Source organism: Pseudorca crassidens, chromosome 13 (assembly GCF_039906515.1).
Source record: "Pseudorca crassidens isolate mPseCra1 chromosome 13, mPseCra1.hap1, whole genome shotgun sequence".
Classification (NCBI taxonomy): Eukaryota; Metazoa; Chordata; class Mammalia; order Artiodactyla; family Delphinidae; genus Pseudorca; species Pseudorca crassidens.
In genome coordinates this window covers 38,491,465-38,511,444 of record NC_090308.1, presented here as the reverse complement: position 1 = coordinate 38,511,444, position 19,980 = coordinate 38,491,465, and the positions used below count along the sequence as shown (strand labels likewise).

The 19,980-nt window shown below is 35.6% G+C and overlaps 1 protein-coding gene and 1 long non-coding RNA gene across 3 annotated transcripts in view; both read right to left on the bottom strand.

Moving 5' to 3' along the window:
• SERINC1 (serine incorporator 1) overlaps positions 1–10,700 on the bottom strand; it is a 31,736-nt gene extending 21,036 nt beyond the window's left edge. Inside the window, exon 1 of the mRNA XM_067702237.1 lies at positions 10,542–10,700. Within this exon, the coding sequence (XP_067558338.1) occupies positions 10,542–10,580 (39 nt within the window). The 5' untranslated portion in view covers positions 10,581–10,700. The remainder of the gene's footprint in view (positions 1–10,541) is intronic.
• Positions 10,701–11,482: 782 nt separating this feature from the next.
• The window catches only part of LOC137204582 (uncharacterized), a 72,660-nt gene continuing 64,162 nt past the window's right edge, over positions 11,483–19,980 (bottom strand). Inside the window, exon 5 of one of the 2 annotated variants that reach the window (XR_010933730.1) lies at positions 11,483–11,586. This is a non-coding gene — a long non-coding RNA (uncharacterized lncRNA). Of the gene's footprint in view, positions 11,587–16,860; positions 18,575–19,980 lie in introns of those variants that run through there. The other variant, XR_010933729.1, reaches the window with a different exon arrangement.

Here is a 19,980-nt window from a genome sequence, read left to right as displayed (position 1 = left end):
TCTATTTATAGCAGTTCCTTTTAGTTGGTACATAGTGTCTGGCTATTAGGAATAAAATTACTGGCATAACAAAAGGCAAAAAACACAATTTGAAGAGACAGAGCAAGCATCAAAACCAGCATGGCAGGTAAGTTAGACTTACCAACCAAAAATTTAAAACAACTATAATACGTTAAGGATTCTAATGGATAAAGTAGACAGCCTACAAGAAGCAGAGATGAAAATCCTAAAAAAGAACCAAAAAGAAATGCTAGAAATAAAAAACACTAACAGAAATGAAGAATGCAGACATGGCTAAGGAAATAATTTCTGAGCTGTAGACTATCTCAATAGAAATTTCCCAAACTAAAAAGCCAAGAGAGTAAAGACTGATATTTTGTTCAACAGAACATCCAAGAATTGTGAGACAACTACAAATGGTATAATATAATGGGAGTACCAGAAGGAGAAGGGGAAAAAAAATTTTTTTAAATGACAGAATTTTCCCAAATTAACATCAGACATATATACCCCACCCTCCACAAAACAAACAAACCCTACACCTAGATAAAGCGCTTGTAACTACAGAAAATAAAAAGTCTTGAAAGGAGCCAGAGGAAAAAACACCTTACCTATAGATAAACAAGTAACGAATTATATCCGAGTTCTCCTCAGACACCACGAACAAGAGTGAAGTGAAATATTTTAGCATTGAGAGAAAAAAACTCACCCACCTATAGTTCTCTACTCTGCAAATTATCCTTTGAAAGAAGTAGAAATACTTTCCCAAATTAAAGCTAACAGAATTTGTTGCCAAATTGTAGACCTACTTGCAAGAAATGTTCAAAGTTCTTTAGAGATGAGGAAAATAACATAGGTCAGAAACTCTAATCTACATAAAAAAGGAAAGAGCATAAAGAAAGGGTAAACGAAAGTGAAATAAAAACTTACTTTTCTTAGTTGAGCTAACGTTTGCTCAAAATAACAAGAGAAACAATGTATTATGTATGCACATATATGTTATGCCTATACACATACTTCTGTAATACATACATATATGTGGGTATATATATACACACATTGTTTATATATACACACACACACACACACATAAAGTGAATGACAGTAATGTAGAAAGGAAAGGAGGAAAGACTGTTCTGCTATTACAAGGTATTCACACTAGCTATCAACTGGTACAGCATTATACTGAAGTGTGTATAGTGGTATACTGTTACTTGAAAGTGGATTAGTTGTAAACGTACACTGCAAATTCCATGGTGCTACAGATTGAAATTCATATGTTGAAAATCTAATGCATACGATGATGTTAGGAGATAGGGCCTTTGGGAAGAATTAGATCAAAAGGGGAGAGACCTCATGAATGGGATTAGTGCTCTTATAAAGGAGACCCGAGAGAGATCCTCACCCCTTCGGCCATGTGAAGACATATGAAGAAGTTCGCAGTCTGCAACCCAAAGAGGGCTTTCACCAGACACAGAAGATAACCACGCAGGCACCCTAATCTTGGACTACCAGCCTCTAGAACTGTGAGAAACAAATTTCTGTTCTTTACATGCCACCCAGTCTGTGGTCTTTTGTTAGAGCAGCCCAAATGCACTGATAAATAGGGCAACAAACCCAAAAATAAGTAAATAAATAAAATTTTACAGAAGTTAAAAAAATTTAACTGATATGCTATATAAGAGAGAAAATGGAATCATATACAATGCTTAAACAACCCCCCCCCAACACACAACAGGAAAAACAAGGGCAACAAACAGAAAACATTAACGAGTATGGTAAATATGAATCCAAATCTATCAATAATCACCTTGTAGGTCAGAGATCTAAATTTATCAATTAAAAAACAGAGACTGTCAGAGTGGATCAAAAAATAAAACCCAATTATGTCATCTACAAGAAACCCACTTTAAATATACACACATATACAGAATAAAAGTACATGGATGGAGAAAAATACAACAGGCTAACACTAAATGAAAACAGGAATAGCTATATTAGTTTCAGACAGAGCAGACTTCAAAACAACAAAAGTTATCTGGGATAAAGAAAGGCATTCCATAATGATAGAGGTCAATTGTCCAAGAAGACATAATTCTTAATATGTATGCACCTAACAGCAGAGCATCAAACTATGTAATGCAAAATTGATAAAATGCCAAGGAGAAATAGATGAATCCACTATCACAGTTAAGAGACTTCAACACCTGTCTCTCAGAAATGGACAGATTGAGCAAGCAGAAAATCAATAAGGATACAGTTGAACTCAACACCACCAATCAAATGGATAACTGACATTTATATACTACTCTATCCAATAACCAGAGAATACACATTCCTCTCCAAGATCACACAGGACATTCACCAAAACCACATTCTTGACAATAAAACACATTATCAAGCTTAAACCAGCAGAAACCATACACTGACTACTCTCAGACTACAATGCAATTAACTAAAAATCAACAGCAAAAAGATAACTGGAAAATCCCAAAATCCTTAGAGATTAAACAATACACTTTTTAAAATAAACACATAGGTCAAAGAAATCTCAAGAGAAATTTAAAAAAATTTTTGAACTAAATGAAAATAACACAATTTATAGAAACTTGTGGGATTCAGTGAAAGCAGTGCTTTGAGGAAATTTATAGCACTGAATGCATTTATCAGAAAAGAAAATCTAAAATCAACCATCTAAGCTTCTATCTTAGGAAACTAGAAAAAGAAATGCAGATTAAATCAAAAATAAACAGAAAAAATAAGAACTAGATCAGATATCAATGCAATTAGGAATAGAAAATAGTGAAAAATCAATGAAACCAAAAGCTGGTTCTTTGGAAGGATCAACAGAATTGATAAGCCCCCAGTAAGGCTAACTGAGAAAAAAAGAGAGAACACAAATTACTAATACCAGAAATCAAAGAGGGGATGTCACTACAAGCCCTATGGACATTAAAAGGATAATGAAAGAATACTATGAACAATTCTATGCCAACAAAGTTGACAACCTTCATAAATGGACCAACTCCTTGGAAGATACAAGCTGCCAAAACTCACACAAGAAAGAGACAATTTGAACAGGCCTCTATTAAAGAAAATTAATCAATCATTAATAGCCTTCCAAAACAGAAAGCACTAGGCCCAGACAGGTTCACTGGTGAATTCTACTAAACACTTAAGGAGCAAATTATATCAATTCTCTACAGTCTCAGAGAACAGGAGTAGAGGGAATACCTCCTAACTTATTCTATGAAGTCAGCATTACTCTAATAACAAAACCTGACAAACACATTACAAGAAAATAAAAGATTAACCTCTCTCATGAACATAGAGGCATAAGTCTTAACAAAACATTAGCAAATCAAATCCAATAATGTATACAAAGAATTCCACACCATGACCAAGTTATCCCAGAAATGCAAGACTAGTTCAACATTCAAAAATCAATTAATGTAATCCATCACATCAAGAAGATAAAATAAGAAAAATTATATGATCACATTTTAGATACAGAAAATGCAGTTGACAAAACCCAACACTCATTCATGATAAAAACTCTCAATAAACTAGGAATAGAGGAGAACTTTCTGAACTTGGTAAAGGACATCATCAAAATACCTACAGACAACATCATATTTAATGGTGAGAAACTGGAAGTTTTCCCGTTAAAATCAGGCAAAGATGTTCCCTTTCACTACTTCTTTTCAACATTTTCCCGGAAGGTCCAGAATGTAGTAAGACAAGAAAAGGAAATTAAAGGTATACATATTAGTAGAAAAAAATTAAATTGTCTTCGTTCACAGGTGACATTGCCATCTACATAGAAAGTGCAAAATCAACAAAAAAACTCCTGGAACTAAGCGATTACAGCAAGGTTGCAGAATACAAGGTTAATGTACAAAAGTCAATTGTTTTCCTATACACCAGCAATGAAAAAGTGGAATTTGAAATAACACAATAACATTTATGTTAGCATCCAAAAACACAAATTACTTAGTATAAGTCTAACTAAGTATGTACAAGATCAATATCAGGAAAACTACAAAACTCTGATTAGCAAAATCAAAGAACTACAAAATGGACAGATATTCCATGTTCATGGATTAGGAAGACTCAATATTGTTAAGATGTCAGTTCCTCAAACTTGATCTACAGACTCAATGCAATCCAAATCAAAATCCCCCCAGTTTGGCAGTTTCTTACAAAACCAAACATTTCTTCCCATAAAATCCAGCAATTGCATTCCTTGGTATTTAACTAAAGGAGTTGAAAACTTAAGTTCACACAAAAACCTGCACATGGATGTTTATAGCAGCTTTATTTGTAAATGCCCAAACTCAGAAGCAAATGAGATGTCCTTCAGTAGGTAAATGGATAAATAAACTCTGGTACATTCAGACAGTGAATATAATTCAATGTTAAGAAGAAATGAGTTATTAAACCATGAAAAGACATGGAGGAACCTTAAATAGATATTACTAGCTGAAAGAAACCAATCTGAAAAAGCTACATACATACATGTATGGTTCCACCTATATGACATTCTGGAAAAGGCATAACTATGGAGACAGCAAACAGATCAGGAGTGGGTGGAGGGATGAACAGGCAAGGCACAGAGAGGATTTTTAGGGCAGGAAAACTACTCTGTATGCTACTCTGTATGCTACTATAATGGTGGATACATGTCATTATACATTTGTCCAAATCCACAGAATGTCCAGCACCAAGAATGAACTCTAATGTAAACTACAGACTTTGGGTGATTGTGATGTGTTGATGTATTGATAGGTTCATTAATTGTAACAAATGCACCACTCTGGTGGGGAATGTTGGCAATGGGGGAGGCTTTCCACGTGTTGGGGCAGGGGATATATGGAAAATCTCTACCTCTCATTTTTCTGTGAAACTAAAACTGCTTTAAAAGAAAATAGTCTTAGAAGAAATATACAAAAGGATACATTGTGATCAGGTGGGGTTTAGCTGGGAAAAAGCAAGGCTGATTAAGCTTTTGAAAAATCAATCAAATCAATTCACCACAGGGCTTCCCTGGTGGCGCAGTGGTTGAGAGTCCGTCTGCCGATGCAGGGGACGCGGGCTCGTGCCCCGGTCTGGGAAGATCCCACATGCTGCGGAGCAGCTGGGCCCACAAGCCATGGCCGCTGAGCCTGCGCATCCGGAGCCTGTACTCCACAACGGGAGAGGCCACAGCAGTGAGAGGCCCGCGTACCACAAAAACAAAAACAACAACAAAAAAAATCATTTCACCACATTAATAGACTAAAGGATAACCATTTTGGCCATCTCAGTGGAAGCAGAAAAATCATTTGAAAAACTCAATACCCATTCATTATAAAACAAACTAAAAAATTTTCAGCAAACAAACAGAATATCCTCGAGTTGATAAAGTACATTTACCAAAAAAACAAAAAACTATAGCTGTCAACCATACTTCATGGTGAAAATCTGAATGATTTCCCTTAAGATCCAAAAGAAGGCCAAGAATCTCTGCTCTCACCACTTGTATTCGACTGCACACTGGAGGTCCCAGCCAATATAACAAGGCAAGAAAAGGTATATACTTTGGAAAGGAAGAAATAAAACTGCTTTCTTCCACACATAATTGTCAACATGAAAAACCCCGAAGAACTTACAAGAATGTTACTAGAACTACAAGAAAGTTTAATGAGGTCACAGGACACAAGATCAGTATGGACATATCTATCAATTATACTTCTGAGTATTAGCAGCAAACAACTGGAAACTGAAATTAAACCAACAAAAAGAAATACTTAAGTATAAATCTAATAAAATATACACTAGCTTTCAAATGATGAAAATTAAAAAACACTAATGAAAGAAATCAAAGATCTAAATAAATGGCAAGATAAACGGGCTCATGGATTGGAAGAATCCATATTAAGATATCAATTCTTTCCAAACTGATCTATGAATTCAACCCAATTCCAATCATAATTCCAGCAGGAGTTTGGTAGAAACAAACCAGCTGCTTCTAGAACTTTTATGGAAAGGCAAAAGAACTAGAGTAGCCCAAAGTATTTTGAAAAAGAACAGAGTTGGAAGACTCACACTACCTGATTTCAAGACTAACTTTAAAGCTACAGTAATTAAAATAGGGTAATTTAGGCAAAAGTATGGACACATAAAAGGAACAGAGTTCAAAAACAGACTTAAATATGGTAAAGAAGTTTTTGACAAAAGTGCCAAAGCAAATCAATATAGAAAGCACAATTACTTCTACTTTTTGAAGGACACCATTCCGAGAATGAAAAGACAAGCCACAGACTTAAAGAAAATATTTGCTGGTGAGAATAAAAACTAATATGACCATCTTGGAAATCAGTTTGGCAATTTCTTATAAGTGAAATGTATATTTACCATATGATTTAACCATCCTACGGCAAGGTATTTAGGTAAACAAAATAAGAAGTTATAGTCACAGAAAAAAACTTTACAGGAGTGCTTACAGCTACTTAACCACCAAAATCTGGAAATGCCCCTCAACTGGTGAGTAGACAGACAAGCTGTGGTACGTCCAAGCAATGGAATACTATGCAACAATAAGGAAGAAACTACTAATACACACCACAATATGAATGAATCTCAAATGGATTACACTAAGTAAAAGAAGCCAGACTCCAAAGGCTATATGCTGTATGATTCCATTTACGTGACATTCTGGAAAGGGAGGACTCTGAAAAAAAAACAGGGATTCTCCAGGATGGGGATGGCATAATTCTTTAAGGTGATAAATGTTCTGTAGTGGTTACACAACTACATGATCTGTCAAAACTCACAGAACCACATACTACAAAGTATGAATTTTATGTAAATTATATCAACTAAAAAATGACAAAAATAAAAATAGGAAAAATAATATGGAAGGAAAACTAAGACAATATAACATGAAAGTAACTCATGCCCTTAAAATAGAGAATCCTCTAAATAAATAAAACAAAAAAGGACATTCAAAGATATAATACAATAACAACTTCCTTAAAGAAATAAGTCTGTATCTTCAAAAGAACGATATTTTCCAGAAAAAAAAAGTGATAAAAGATTTAAAGTCAGACATACTTGGTTAATTTCAAAGATAAGTAAAGCTCTTCAGATACCCAAGCAGAAGAAACAGGTCAATTATGTATATGAGATGTGTTGGAAGGGAATGACTACCAGGGTGGGATAAGACAGAACACAATTCATAGAAATAACTACAAAGTCCTGAAGGAAATGGGTATACTATTATACCAGTCTACAATGTCTCTCAAAAACATATGAGGCATTTTTAAATATGAAAAATTCAGGGATTTCATCATCCATAAATCCTTTTTGAAAAAATCTACTGGTCGACCAAATTTGGTCAATTATGAGATGACATTAACATTAAAAAAAAAACAGAACTGGGAGAAGCCATGGTAAAAAAGAATGCTTTGAGTTTTGAATCCATTTAAGTGTAGAACTGTGGTTTTCCATCAGAATCACGAGGAGACCATATTAAAATAGAATGCTGGGGCCCAGTCAGTGTTTCCAGTAAGTCTCCTAGTGTGCTGATGCTACTGGGTCCCAGATATTTTAAGGATGACTGGTTTAGTTCTAAGATTAAACAACTGTGGGAATTATGGTTATAACACAATACAGCCATATAAAAAATAATACAAAGGAATTCTGGTTAAAGATGGCAAACTGAATATATGAATTACTTTAGAAACACCAATAAAATGAAAAATAAAAGGATTTTTAACAGAAGGAATAAACTTAAAAAGTAAAAAAAAAAACAAAATCCAGGAGAATAAACTGTAAGGAACAAAATAATAACTGATTTAATGGGTCAAGAAAGTTGAATTATAAACCATCAAAGGAAAAAGTAAGGAAAAAGTTAAGCAATAAAATTTGTATAGAATCCTCGAATACATCAGGAATTGGTGGCACCAGGTGCCTCCATAAGTGAGGCTGAAGGTAGAGGTGAAAATAGGATGATTAGTTGAATGCTTTTTTAAAGAGCAGCTAAGACTCTTAAATTTCATTCCCTTTCTTACACTGGCCAAGTGAAGAGGATAAAGCAGGATTTCTCAGCCATGGCACTACTCACATCCTGGGCCAAATAATTCTTTGTTGTTGAGGACTATCCTGTGTATTGTGAAATATTTAGCAGTATCCTACCCACTTGATGCTATTAGCACCCCTTATCCCAAGTTGTGACAATGAAAAATACCTGCAGACATTGCCAAATATTCCCTGTGGGACAGCTGAGAACCACTGCTCTAGAAACACCTCCTTAGAGAACTCTTTCATCTCCTGATGAAGAAATGTTTACTTAACATTCAGCAATTCCTTTACTTTTATATTCTTTTGTTAAATTCAGAAAAAAAATTAAATTCTTTAAAAATACATGTCCACCATGCTACCGTTCCTTAACAAGGTATTTTTGTCTGTTCATTCATCCAACTGTATATATGCATTGAGAGAGAAGAAATGTTATTGGTGGTGGGACTTTGTTGGTGACATTTACATTTTGTACTCTGCACTGCTTGGCTATTCATAACAACTGTGAATCATTTCTACAAAATCAAGTCATTGTACTAAAAAATAAAAATCTAGCAGAGGCTGCACAAAATAAGCAGTCAGGAATCACAAGCTCCTTCTTCTCAATTACTTAACTACATTAAATATCTTGGGCAAAAAGTGATAGTTACTGTATATAAAGTACAGTGATTCAAAATATCAATGCTATTCACTAACAGCATTGTAAGATTGGGGTGGGGAAAAGCACTTAAGCAGGCATATATTGCTGGTAATGTAGTTACAGGATTAGGCAGGAGGTCCACAGAGGTTTATAATAATGCTTAAAGTAATCATCAATCAAATAACCATGCTTGAACCAAGGATTAAGATCAATCTAATTCTAGGCCACTTAACAGCAAAAACACAAAACAAAAAAACCACAAAATGAAATTAAAAAATTAACACTCTAATCTCTATACAGTAGTGTTACATGTAATCTTTTTATACTTTTTTTCATAGTTGAGGTATTTTCTACAGTTTTATAAAACAAAAAACCTTTACAAAAATTGATTAAGTCTAAAGAAACTGGAGCAAGGGAAGAATGAGGTTCATTTTAATTCTGGCTTAACTGATCTAAGTTAATGACTTACTATATACAAATAACAGGCCCACTTGATAAATGGACAAAATCTGACTTTACAAATCGAATTAAACATCCTCCAAATTAAGACAATTCTATAATAATCATTTTGTAATACATTTAAATTATTACACTAAATATGCCTCTTATAAGATACTCAATGGGTTCAAGTGATTCTCTACTTTCTGAGCTTTGAAAGAAAGAAAAATATACCAGCTTTCCACACCGAACTACAAGAAAAAAATAACATAATCAAGACAATGACCTGGGTTGGAGTAACCTCTATGTATTATTTAACTAAAATTTAACACTTATAGTTCAAGCCATATCAAAAACTTTTTAAAAAGAGATAAGGTATGTAAAACACTAAAAATGCTGGCTAATGTATATAATGGGGTCATCTGAGAAGTCAGACCAGCAATTGTTATAAGTGGAATTTATAAATCATGGATTAAAGAAATATGACTTGAACCCAAATATCTCGCCCCATATTACAAATATCTTTATTAACTGTAAAGTCAAATTTTGTCTATTGGGGAGCGGGGGAGTGGTTATATCAAACTCAAATTTATTTGTACCACATGAAACAAGAAATCTTGCCACTATAATGAAGAATAGTGTCACTCTAACAACGCTATCTAATCAAAATGCAACGTGCACCTAATTAAAAGTGAGATGTCAAATTACGCAAGCATCTTTATGTCAAAAAACTGGTATTTAATACCACAGAACTGACCTGCTTTTCCAGATACATAAATTATTACTTGAGAAGTACCTAATTTTCTCATACCATTGAGGTCGAGGACCCAGTCGCAGAGTTAGGACCATTTAAAAAGGATATAACTATATCAGTATTACTGCCAAGCTGCCCTACATATCCGTCACTTATTTGTAGCCTGCGCGACAGAACAAAGAGGCCGACATGCCTCCAGGGATGACAGTGCTGCAGTCTGAGGTCGCTGGGAAGAGATGACGAGAAGAGATGGGGTACTCCACAAAAGGAAGGGGCCTAAAACCTTTGTAGAAATAGCCTAGGCAGACATAAGAAAAATCGGACAAAAGGGGGCCTGGAAGAATCGGGAAAAGCTTTCACGAAAGACGGGTAGGGGAGGGAGACTACCAGCTCTCTGCTACACTTCTCCCATCGGGGTCAACTTCTCATGTCCACTGCTCCTCACGGCCACCCCGGTCAGCTCTTCGAAAGACTCAGGGCCCCGAAGCTGAGTCGGAGTGGCCAGGCGAGAAAGGGAGAAAATGGGGAAGGAAGGCACTGCCCGTTGGGTGGGGTACCACGGTCTCTCTAGGCCTCACCCGCCCAGCTCTGGTGCCTTTCTTCTGTCTCTCACGCTAGCACCCCGAAGGCCGCTAAAAACCACCTTACCCAGCTCGCCATGGAGCACAGCCCCAAGACGCTCCCCATCTTCACGGCGTCGCAGGAGTAGCAGATACTAACAAGATGGAGACAGCTCCTCTCGCCTTTTCGTGCTTATTTACTAACTACAAGCCACTTCCGGCGCAGAGCCCACCCCGCCCCTCAGTTGCGTCACTTCCTTCGTGGCCTGGGGAGGCGGAGGATGCAGTGCTGGGGTTGCGCATGCGCGTTCCGGAAACCCGAGGCTGTCTCCTTCCGCGATTACTCTTCTAATTCAACTCCCGAACGCGTCTCGTTTTTCAACTTTTGCATCTTTTTTTTCCCACTTATGTTCTCAACTTATTTCTGAAGGCCAGTGCCTAGGCCAAGTTTTACTGGGATATTTCTACTCATTTGGGTGCTTCCAATTCTATCACTATTTGCGATTGAGAACGCATTTTAATTTCTTGTCCTTATTAAGATGTTACAAGAAGTTTGCACATTTAAAAATTTTAAATGAGTTAGATAAGACATAGTAATAATTCAAACATGTTATTGATTCTACTGAATGTCACGAGCTGTTGAGGAAACATTTAGAACCCTGTCCATAGGTGATAATGGACATCTCCAGGGAATGTATTCACTAAAAGTTCCAGTTATTTTTATAGTGATTAGTCCCTGAAGATATTCTGAGAAAAGAGATCCCTTGATACCTTTATGGATAAAACCCATATAGCAGTTAATCTTAATTGATCATCTAGAGAGCTACTCAGTTGCAATTTATGACTGCAGAGCTGTGTCTTTTCCTCAGGTAGGCTTATAGTTATTTATATGAGATCGACCTCTTGTATGCAATCCAAAAATAAAGTGGTATCTCCACTATAAAGATCATAGCTTCTACACAAGTTTGATTTATCACAATCCTTGGGAAGGCATTTTAGGGACTCTACAATTATGGGAGATCAGAAGACGTACCAAATCCAGTTAAGAAGGAGTGGCGTGCAAGTAGTACAGAGTTCCAAGACAGAGGGGCAGATCCACATTTTCATCTCCGTAAGGGGATTCATCTGGATGCCTAATGGGCAATTAAATGCAAAGTGTAAGAAAGTGAAGTATCACCCAATAAGCTATTAATACAAACATCTTTAAAATTTGAAATATTTTGACCTACAGAAAGGTAAAGAGAATAACGTCATAACCATGAACTTTCCCCTGTCTTCAAGAAATAAAACATTACAAATAGAATTGCTCCTCCCCCTCCACCAAGAGATGATCATAACGAATGAATGTTAGGGACCAACTAGCAATCTTGCTACAATGTCTTCAATTTATTGACTGTTGCAAATTGCTCTTCAAAGTGGTTTTACCAATGTACACTTTCTCTAGCAGTGTATGAGAATTGCTCCACATCTTTCTCAGCACTTGGGTTTGTCACACTTCAGCTAACATGAGAGAAGTGAAATGTCTCATTATACTATCAATTTGCATTTCCCTGATAACTAGTAAGATTGAGAACTTTTGTTATTGACCATTGCAACATCATCTTCTGAATAAAGTGCCTTTTCAAGTTTTTTGTCCATTTATCAGTTGGGTTATCCATCTATACTTTATTGATTTGTAGATGGTTTTAATATATTTTTGGATACAAATTCTTTGTTATGTGTGGAGCAATTACATCTCCCAGTCTGGACTTATTCTTTCACTTTTTTGTGATGTCCTTTGATGACACCTTAGCGTAGTTTAAAATTGACTATAATGTAGTCAAATTTGACAAACTTGATCCTTAAGTTACATGATTTTGTTGTTTAGAACTGCTTACTAGTACCAAGATTTTAGAGATATTTTCCTTTGTATATTTTCTTCTAGTTTTAATGTTTTGCTCTTAAACACTTAGGTTTTTAATCCACTTAGAGCTGATTTTTGTGTATGGTATGAGGTGTAAATCCAGTCAATGATGTGATGGTAAACTGCCTCTCCAGGGGGGGAAAAATAGCCCCGATATGTAGCATTTGCAGATTTCCAGTATAAATACTCCCACTGTGGCTGATTCCCATCTACCATTGTTTTAACAATACACTTGTGAAATTCTTGACTATTTATTTAGCAACTGGTCGGTTTGATCTAGCACCAACATACCACTAGGTCCACCTGTATTCTAGTTTTTCTTATGGATAACCAATTGTTCTAGTATGAATTTTAGAATAATAATCCTTTCTCTCTCATCTCATATGGCAGCAATACCATTGCCGTCATATGTCACATTTCATACACATGTGTCTGTTTCTGAACTCTATTCTATTTTATGGATTGAGTTGTCCATCTATACATAGTTTACTAACACATAGTTTTATAGTTGCATCTCTAAATATGTGGTTTTAATTATAGTTGCTTTAAAGTAAGTCTTGATATCTGGAAGGGTTTCTATACCTTACTCTTCATACTTGTTTTGGCTGTTCTTGATGCTTTTTATATATATATATATATATATATATATATATATATATATATATATATATATATATATATATTTTAGAGTCAAGTTGTCAAGTTTGGATAATAAATTATATAGCCTCAGTAATCATAAGAGTTTGATCATATTTTAGAGGTGTGTGATAAATTTGACTATAAGCTTCTTAGCGGCTAGAGTTTCTCAAAGAGACATTATTTGCATTTTAGATTGGACAGTACTTTATTATGTGAGATTATGCTTTATGAGACAGATTTGTTAGTATTACTAACCTCCACTCACTAACTGTCAGAATTATCCCCTACTCCTAATTATTGTGATACCCACTAAGGGACAATATAACCATTAGTTGTAAACCAATAGTAAAGCAAAGAAAGAATTATTAGTTATAATTAACAGATTGTCTCCTTGCCAACAGTGAAAGAGTTAAGATGATGGCTTTTTTAGATTTGTGTTCGAAGATAACCCAAAACATGTTTTCAGTACAAATCAGCAATTCAGTAGGAGCAGTTTCTCCAGGCTACTTCTTATAGTACAAGTCAAAGTCATAATGCCAAAGCACAAATCAGTAAAAGTAAGTAAATTAGGAGTTTTAAAAAATGCTAATTGCTCATTTCTCCTATGGTGTGACCTGATTCAGGGATCAACTTTAGAAGATCTCAAGTGGGCAATTTCCAAAAATATTAGAAATGCTAATAGGTATCCACCCCCAAAAATATTTCAAATATGTTTGGGTGGTACTGCGTATTATATTCTTGTGATTGGTGTTGCATGTTAACACTTGAAACATTTGACTTTTAAAAACCCTTTTTTCTTTTCCAAGAAACATGTATTAATATCTATCATAATTAATATTCTGTGGAAGATAGTTTAAGATATGCTGATGGAGGAAAGGATGGACTGCAGAGCCTTCTGGCAATCCTCCTAAAATATCATTTTTCATAACTGAGCTTTTGGTCATTAGATCAAAAGATTAGATCTTTTTGAGCATTAGAGAGCTCAAGGTTATATTCTTTGGCAAGAATGTGAGCATGCTCTATGTTGCCAATTAAAGACAAGATATAAACTTTGGCATTAAAATAAATGGAATTTAAAATTAATAGTCTCAGGGAAATTCAGGAGTAAGACCAAGACACAGGTCAGAATAGACATGCACAGGAGTGGGCTGAGAGAATTCTGGAATACTATAGGCAGGCTTAAGATTTTCCTCAGGAAACATTCTGGGCTCATTCTCACTTATGGATGAACAAAGAATCAAAGCTCCCAAGTAGAGCATGATTGTGATAATTTTAGCCTGAGAAAAATGTAAAGCAGGGTTACCAAGTTTATCCTGTTAATAGTAAATGTTTCAATAATACATTAATAAAAATCAGCTTAGACCAGTGTAATCCCCAGGATGAACTGGGCACAAAATTTACCCTAATGTAACTAAATAAGTTACTCTGAAATTTAGGCTTATTGACTATCAGTCATTAGTATCGTGAGAGTATCTACCCAAATAATAATTTTGGTTTCAGAATTTACCTGTATGGCAATAAAACCATATCTTCAGTGTAAAGGAAAATACTTAATATTTTTTCTGGCAATCCATGCCTATTTTCAAGTCATAAAAAGGATCAAAACACATCTTTGCTCTATAATACTCTGGAAATTACTATCTGATCTGGAAGGAGACCATTCGATTATCCCTATTTCTCAGATTATATTAAAGTACAAGTTTAAGAAAAACAAAAGTAGTCAGGCTTCATATTAAATTGATATAGCATAGTCCATGACTGACTTTTTCCTCCAGAATAAGCATGAATAATGAAAGGTCTTTCTAAACATTAGTTATAGATATCTCATAGTCATGCACTACTCCTTCTTGAGTGTTTATTATTACAGAGTAATATAGAACCGACATTCTGGACTTCATGGCATTGTACCTTTTGGAGCCTACCTCATACTTACTGCTGAGCTGCTGTAGTTTCTGCTCCCTGATAATTAACACTGTTGAAATTCTTCTTTTTTTTTTTTTAAGAAAGTTTTTTTCTTTTAAATTTTATTTATTTATTTTTGGCTGTGTTGGGTCCTCGTTTCTGTGCAAGGGCTTTCTCCAGTTGCGGTGAGCGAGGGCCACTCTTCATCGCGGTGCGCGGGCCTCTCACTGTCGCGGCCTCTCTTGTTGCGGAGCACAGGCTCCAGACGCGCAGGCTCAGTAGTTGTGGCTCACGGGCCCAGTTGCTCCGCGGCATGTGGGATCTTCCCAGACCAGGGCTCGAACCCGTGTCCCCTGCATTGGCAGGCAGATTCTCAACCACTGCACCACGAGGGAAGCCCGAGACTCTTCTTTTAAGAGGTGGAGGTTTTCCCTTTCTTACTATCTATGTATAGACTGGGAAGAAATTAGTTCAGTATCTCATTCAGGTGCTGGCAATTTAAGGGAGCATGCGGAGTATATAGAGTTCCTGTTGTAGATTACCAATGATGACCTATGGGACAATTTCCACTGTTGCCTTGGCTGGTTGCTGCTGCCATGCTCCTCTCTATATTGTCTAGTGATCATCCGCAGAAAATTCCTTCCTCACTAAATGTTACTGGAGATGCCTGTGCCCAGAAGCCAGCGGTCTGTAACCTTTCACCCTCTCCTGTAATTCCTCACCCATATCCATAAGGAAATGGTTTAGTATCTTGCACAACACTTTAAAAGTTCCCAGTTTAACCTAGAATTAGTGTCCTTCCATCAAGGTTAACTGATATCAGACTTACCTTTGGTCCCAAGGTTTTCCTGCCTTTATACAAATTTATGTATCAACTTTAAAGCTAATTTCTTAATGGGCTATAGCTATGAAACATTGTGAAAATAGAACAGATTTTTAGTGGAAAATAATCAGGTCATATTTCGCTGTAAATTAGGGATTTTGTTATTTAGTTCCCCTGTCCTCAGTAGACCAACACTGAAACTATTGAGGGATAAAACACCTTGGGCCCTCGAAATAAATTGTCTTAAAGGATGAGTAAAATTTTGCATTTATAAGGAGAAAAAAGGCCTATAAAAAGTATTTTATGACTAATCCTAAATGTAAACATTTTTAAATATTTCACCATATGTTCTTTAAGAATAAGCCAGAAATAGATTAGGACATAATAGCCTATAGAGGTCAGTATAAACTTAGAATTGGAAGAGACCATATCCTGATTTAAGACAGGCTTTTTTCAGTGATCTTGATATTTAAAATCATGATAGTAATAATGTTAAAGGCACACTCTCCTAAACTATTAACTTAATATTAAAAATATAAATGGGGCTTCCCTGGTGGCACAGTGGTTGGGAGTCCACCTGCCAGTGCAGGGGACACGGGTTCGTGCCCCGGTCCGGGAGGGTCCCACATGCCGCGGAGCGGCTGGGCCTGTGAGCCATGGCCGCTGAGCCTGTGCTCCGCAGCGGGAGAGGCCACAGCAGTGAGAGGCTCGTGTACTGCAAAACACAAAAAACATAAAAATATAAATGAATCTTTTTCTTTCCACACAGATTTTCTTTTTTTTGCCCAAATCTAAGCCAGTAATTCTCATGGACAATCAGGTGTTTATGCCAGTGAAGTAGATGACTACAAAAATAGAATATTTATTTCAGGCAGAACATATGTAAATTTAGGAACAAAAAGCAAATATTCACAATGTAAATAATGAAGTGGATAGAGAATTCAAATGTTTCTAATGTTTAATGTTTTATAATCATTGATAGTGACTACTTGAAGAAACATTAGCGGCATTCTAAAACATTTTGCCTCTCAAGGGCAGTTAGCTGAAATATGTTTAGTATTTACTGATCGCACATAGAAACTGATCAAGTATAATGTTACTATATTGAAGATATATTAAAATATTAAAACCAAGCATTCATTTACCCAAAAATGTTATTTATTATGCTACAGAAAAGAGCCAACTATTTCTGTTGGGACATTCATCAGATTTTTGAATTCTTATTAAATATGTTATGAAGGTAATGTCTAAATCAGTACTGTGCAATAGAAATATACAGTGCATCCGTAATTTAAAATTTTCTTGTAGCCACATTAAAAAGAAAAAGAAAGATGAAATTAATTTTAACAATACATTTAACCCAATACATCCAAAATATTATCATTTCAACATGACATTAATATAAAAATTATTAATAACATGTTTTACATTATTTTTCATAAGTCTTCTAAGTCTGGTTTGTATTATAACTTACAGCGCATCTCAATTCAGATCAGCCATATTGTAAGAGTTCAATAGCTCACATATTGGACAACACGTATCTAAATGCTGAGAGAAAAAATTGAGGCAGTTATCCAGGTGATCCAGTTCAAGCTAAACAAACAAGCAAAGCATACTTTTCTTTGGATAAATTATTAAGCTATTTCAGGATAAAGTGGTTTTAAGCCTGTACATTTACTTCAGGTATTGAATCTGTTTCATCTAATTAATATTTTGTATAAAAATCAAATCCAATAGACTTCAATGAAGGGTAAATGTTAAGTTCTTATAATTATTTAGGCTATCATACTGCTATTTTTATATGTATGAAATGCACCAGATTTGATTTTCAAGCATTCCAAATAATCCATAATCTGTTTTAACCAACTTATCATCTGATAAGTTTCTATGGCCTTAGCTTTCTCCCCTCCAGAGTTAATTGTAACAATAGGGTGCTCCCAGGAAGTCCTTGACACTTTAGGCAGCCTGATTTCAAATAATTCCAGACAGTGCTTGTTGATTCTCGCTCAGCTCTCCACACCTCATTCCACTACCTGTATTCTCTGTTACCCCATATAACACTTCTGCAAATTCTTACATAAAGGTGATCTCTTCTTGTTCTCTTTTTGCTGAATGATCAAGAACTTTGGGTACTCTTTTTTTTTCACAGTCTTTCCTTTCTTGAAGATTTGCTTTAACTCCAAAAACAGTTAGAACAAAAGTGTGGACACCCTTCCACACTTTCCCTACCCTGTTTTACTCAACCCAATAATTAACTGGTAAGGTCCTAATTTCTTCATAAAGCATCGCAGTATTTCCTAGTACCCCAGTCTTCATATATGGAACCCATTCTGCATCACCTGCAAAAATCCTATGTGTAGCTGTTGGTAGCATCCAGTTGTGTCATTTCTTCTATTGTTTTCCCCAAACTTGTTTCTGGTATAGCTTGGCCTCACTTCCACGAACTCTGCCATATTGCTCATAGATCTGTCTTCCTCCAGAAACAGTCCTATCTTCTTTAAAGATCTGGTGTTAGACGAAGCTCATGTGTGAGCCAACCAGAAACCATCTTCCATTGACATCTCTCAAAGGGAATTTCCTGCCTCAATTGGCCCGTCTTATTTATATTGTATAGTAGAGTTCAGTTTTGGGGGGATCATCCAGTTTTTGAAATCCTGTCAGGGGCTATTGGGCTGAGAGCAGAGCTCTCTCCATCTAGTTTCTCTGCCATGGAAAGAACATTTCCAGTACGATTAATATAAATGCACATTTCTCCTTCCCAGAAATACTCATCCAGCTACATATAAAAGTGTACTTCTTTTTCTATGGTATGCTTTCATCCAGGCATGGTTGGACAGCAATTTCAAACAGTAGTCTTTAGTAAGAGAGAAAAAACATGAACAGAATTGGTTAACATAATAATACATGGAAATTACGCTTTAAGAAGTAGCTTTTACAAATGGAATCCAAAAGATGGACTTTTCCCATTGTATCTCCATACAGAAAAGCCTTGGATTGAATGGCAGTTGAGAGAAATGTTTTAGAGAAATGCTTAAACCTGAAGTAAGGCTGCCAGTGCTTAAATGCTAGTTCCACCTCAAATTAGCTGTCAATTTTCTTAATTTCAAGTCCAGTAACTTTACTAGGATATATCTTAGTATTAAACACTCTGAGTCAAGTTTCCGTGAAGTATGAGGAACCCTTTCATGAGCAAATTTAAGGTGTTTTTTTTCCAGGAAAGTTGCCTTGAATTGTATCTTTAATTATTTCTATTATTTTTATAGAAACACCAATTATTTATATATTGACTCTCTTTTGCCTATCTTTCATACATATTATCTTCTTTCATAGCCTTTTAAATTCTTTACAGTTGATCCTTGAACAACGCAGGGGTTAATCTGTGTAAAATTTATAGTTGGCCTTCCATATGTGCTGTTCCTCCACATTCATGATACAACCATCGATGGAACATGTAGTGCTCTACTATTTACTATTGAAAAATATCTGCATATAAGTCAACCTGCACAGTTCAAACCTGTGTTGTCCAAGGGTCAACTTTATTTCTATTTTATTTTGTTCAGTTTCTTCCACTTAGTGTCTGACCTCTGCCAATTCACAATTTCTCTCTTCCTACACTTTCCCCATCTCTTCACTACGTTCTTATGTCTATTTTCACTTATTCAATACTTCATAGAAGTCGATTTGCTTGTTTAAGATCATGGTTATCTATTTTATTTGCTCTACCACATTGCTTTTCTCGTCCATGATCACCATCTGCCATTTGTTTTTCTTATTTCTTTTCTCCTTATTCCTCATAATATCCTTATATAGATCTTGTGCTCATACTATTTTAATATTTCATCTTTAAATGGTGAGTTTCATCCTAGACTTGGTAATTAAAGGAGATTCATATGGAGAAATACCTAGCACCATGTTCTATCTATCTGAAAATTTCCTTTTGACCTTGGATATTTTGGGGGGCGGGGGTGCAGCTGTGTCATTTTTATTTCATTTCTCCTTAGCCAGTGAAATTTTTCCCACTCCTTACTGCCCCACCAAAGTTTTTTTATTTCTCCTGTTTCCTCTTTTATTCTACTACCATAGAGTCCTTCCTTCCTAAATGAACTTATTTTCATGATGCTTCAGTTAACCCTACCTCTGCTTTTCAAACCCAAATTAGGTCCAGAGAAGCACTGCAACATTGTCTACCAATGATTTTAATGATTGCAAATAAGGAATTGAGGTTTTCACCTCCAAGTGTACTCTTTCCCATTGAGAAGT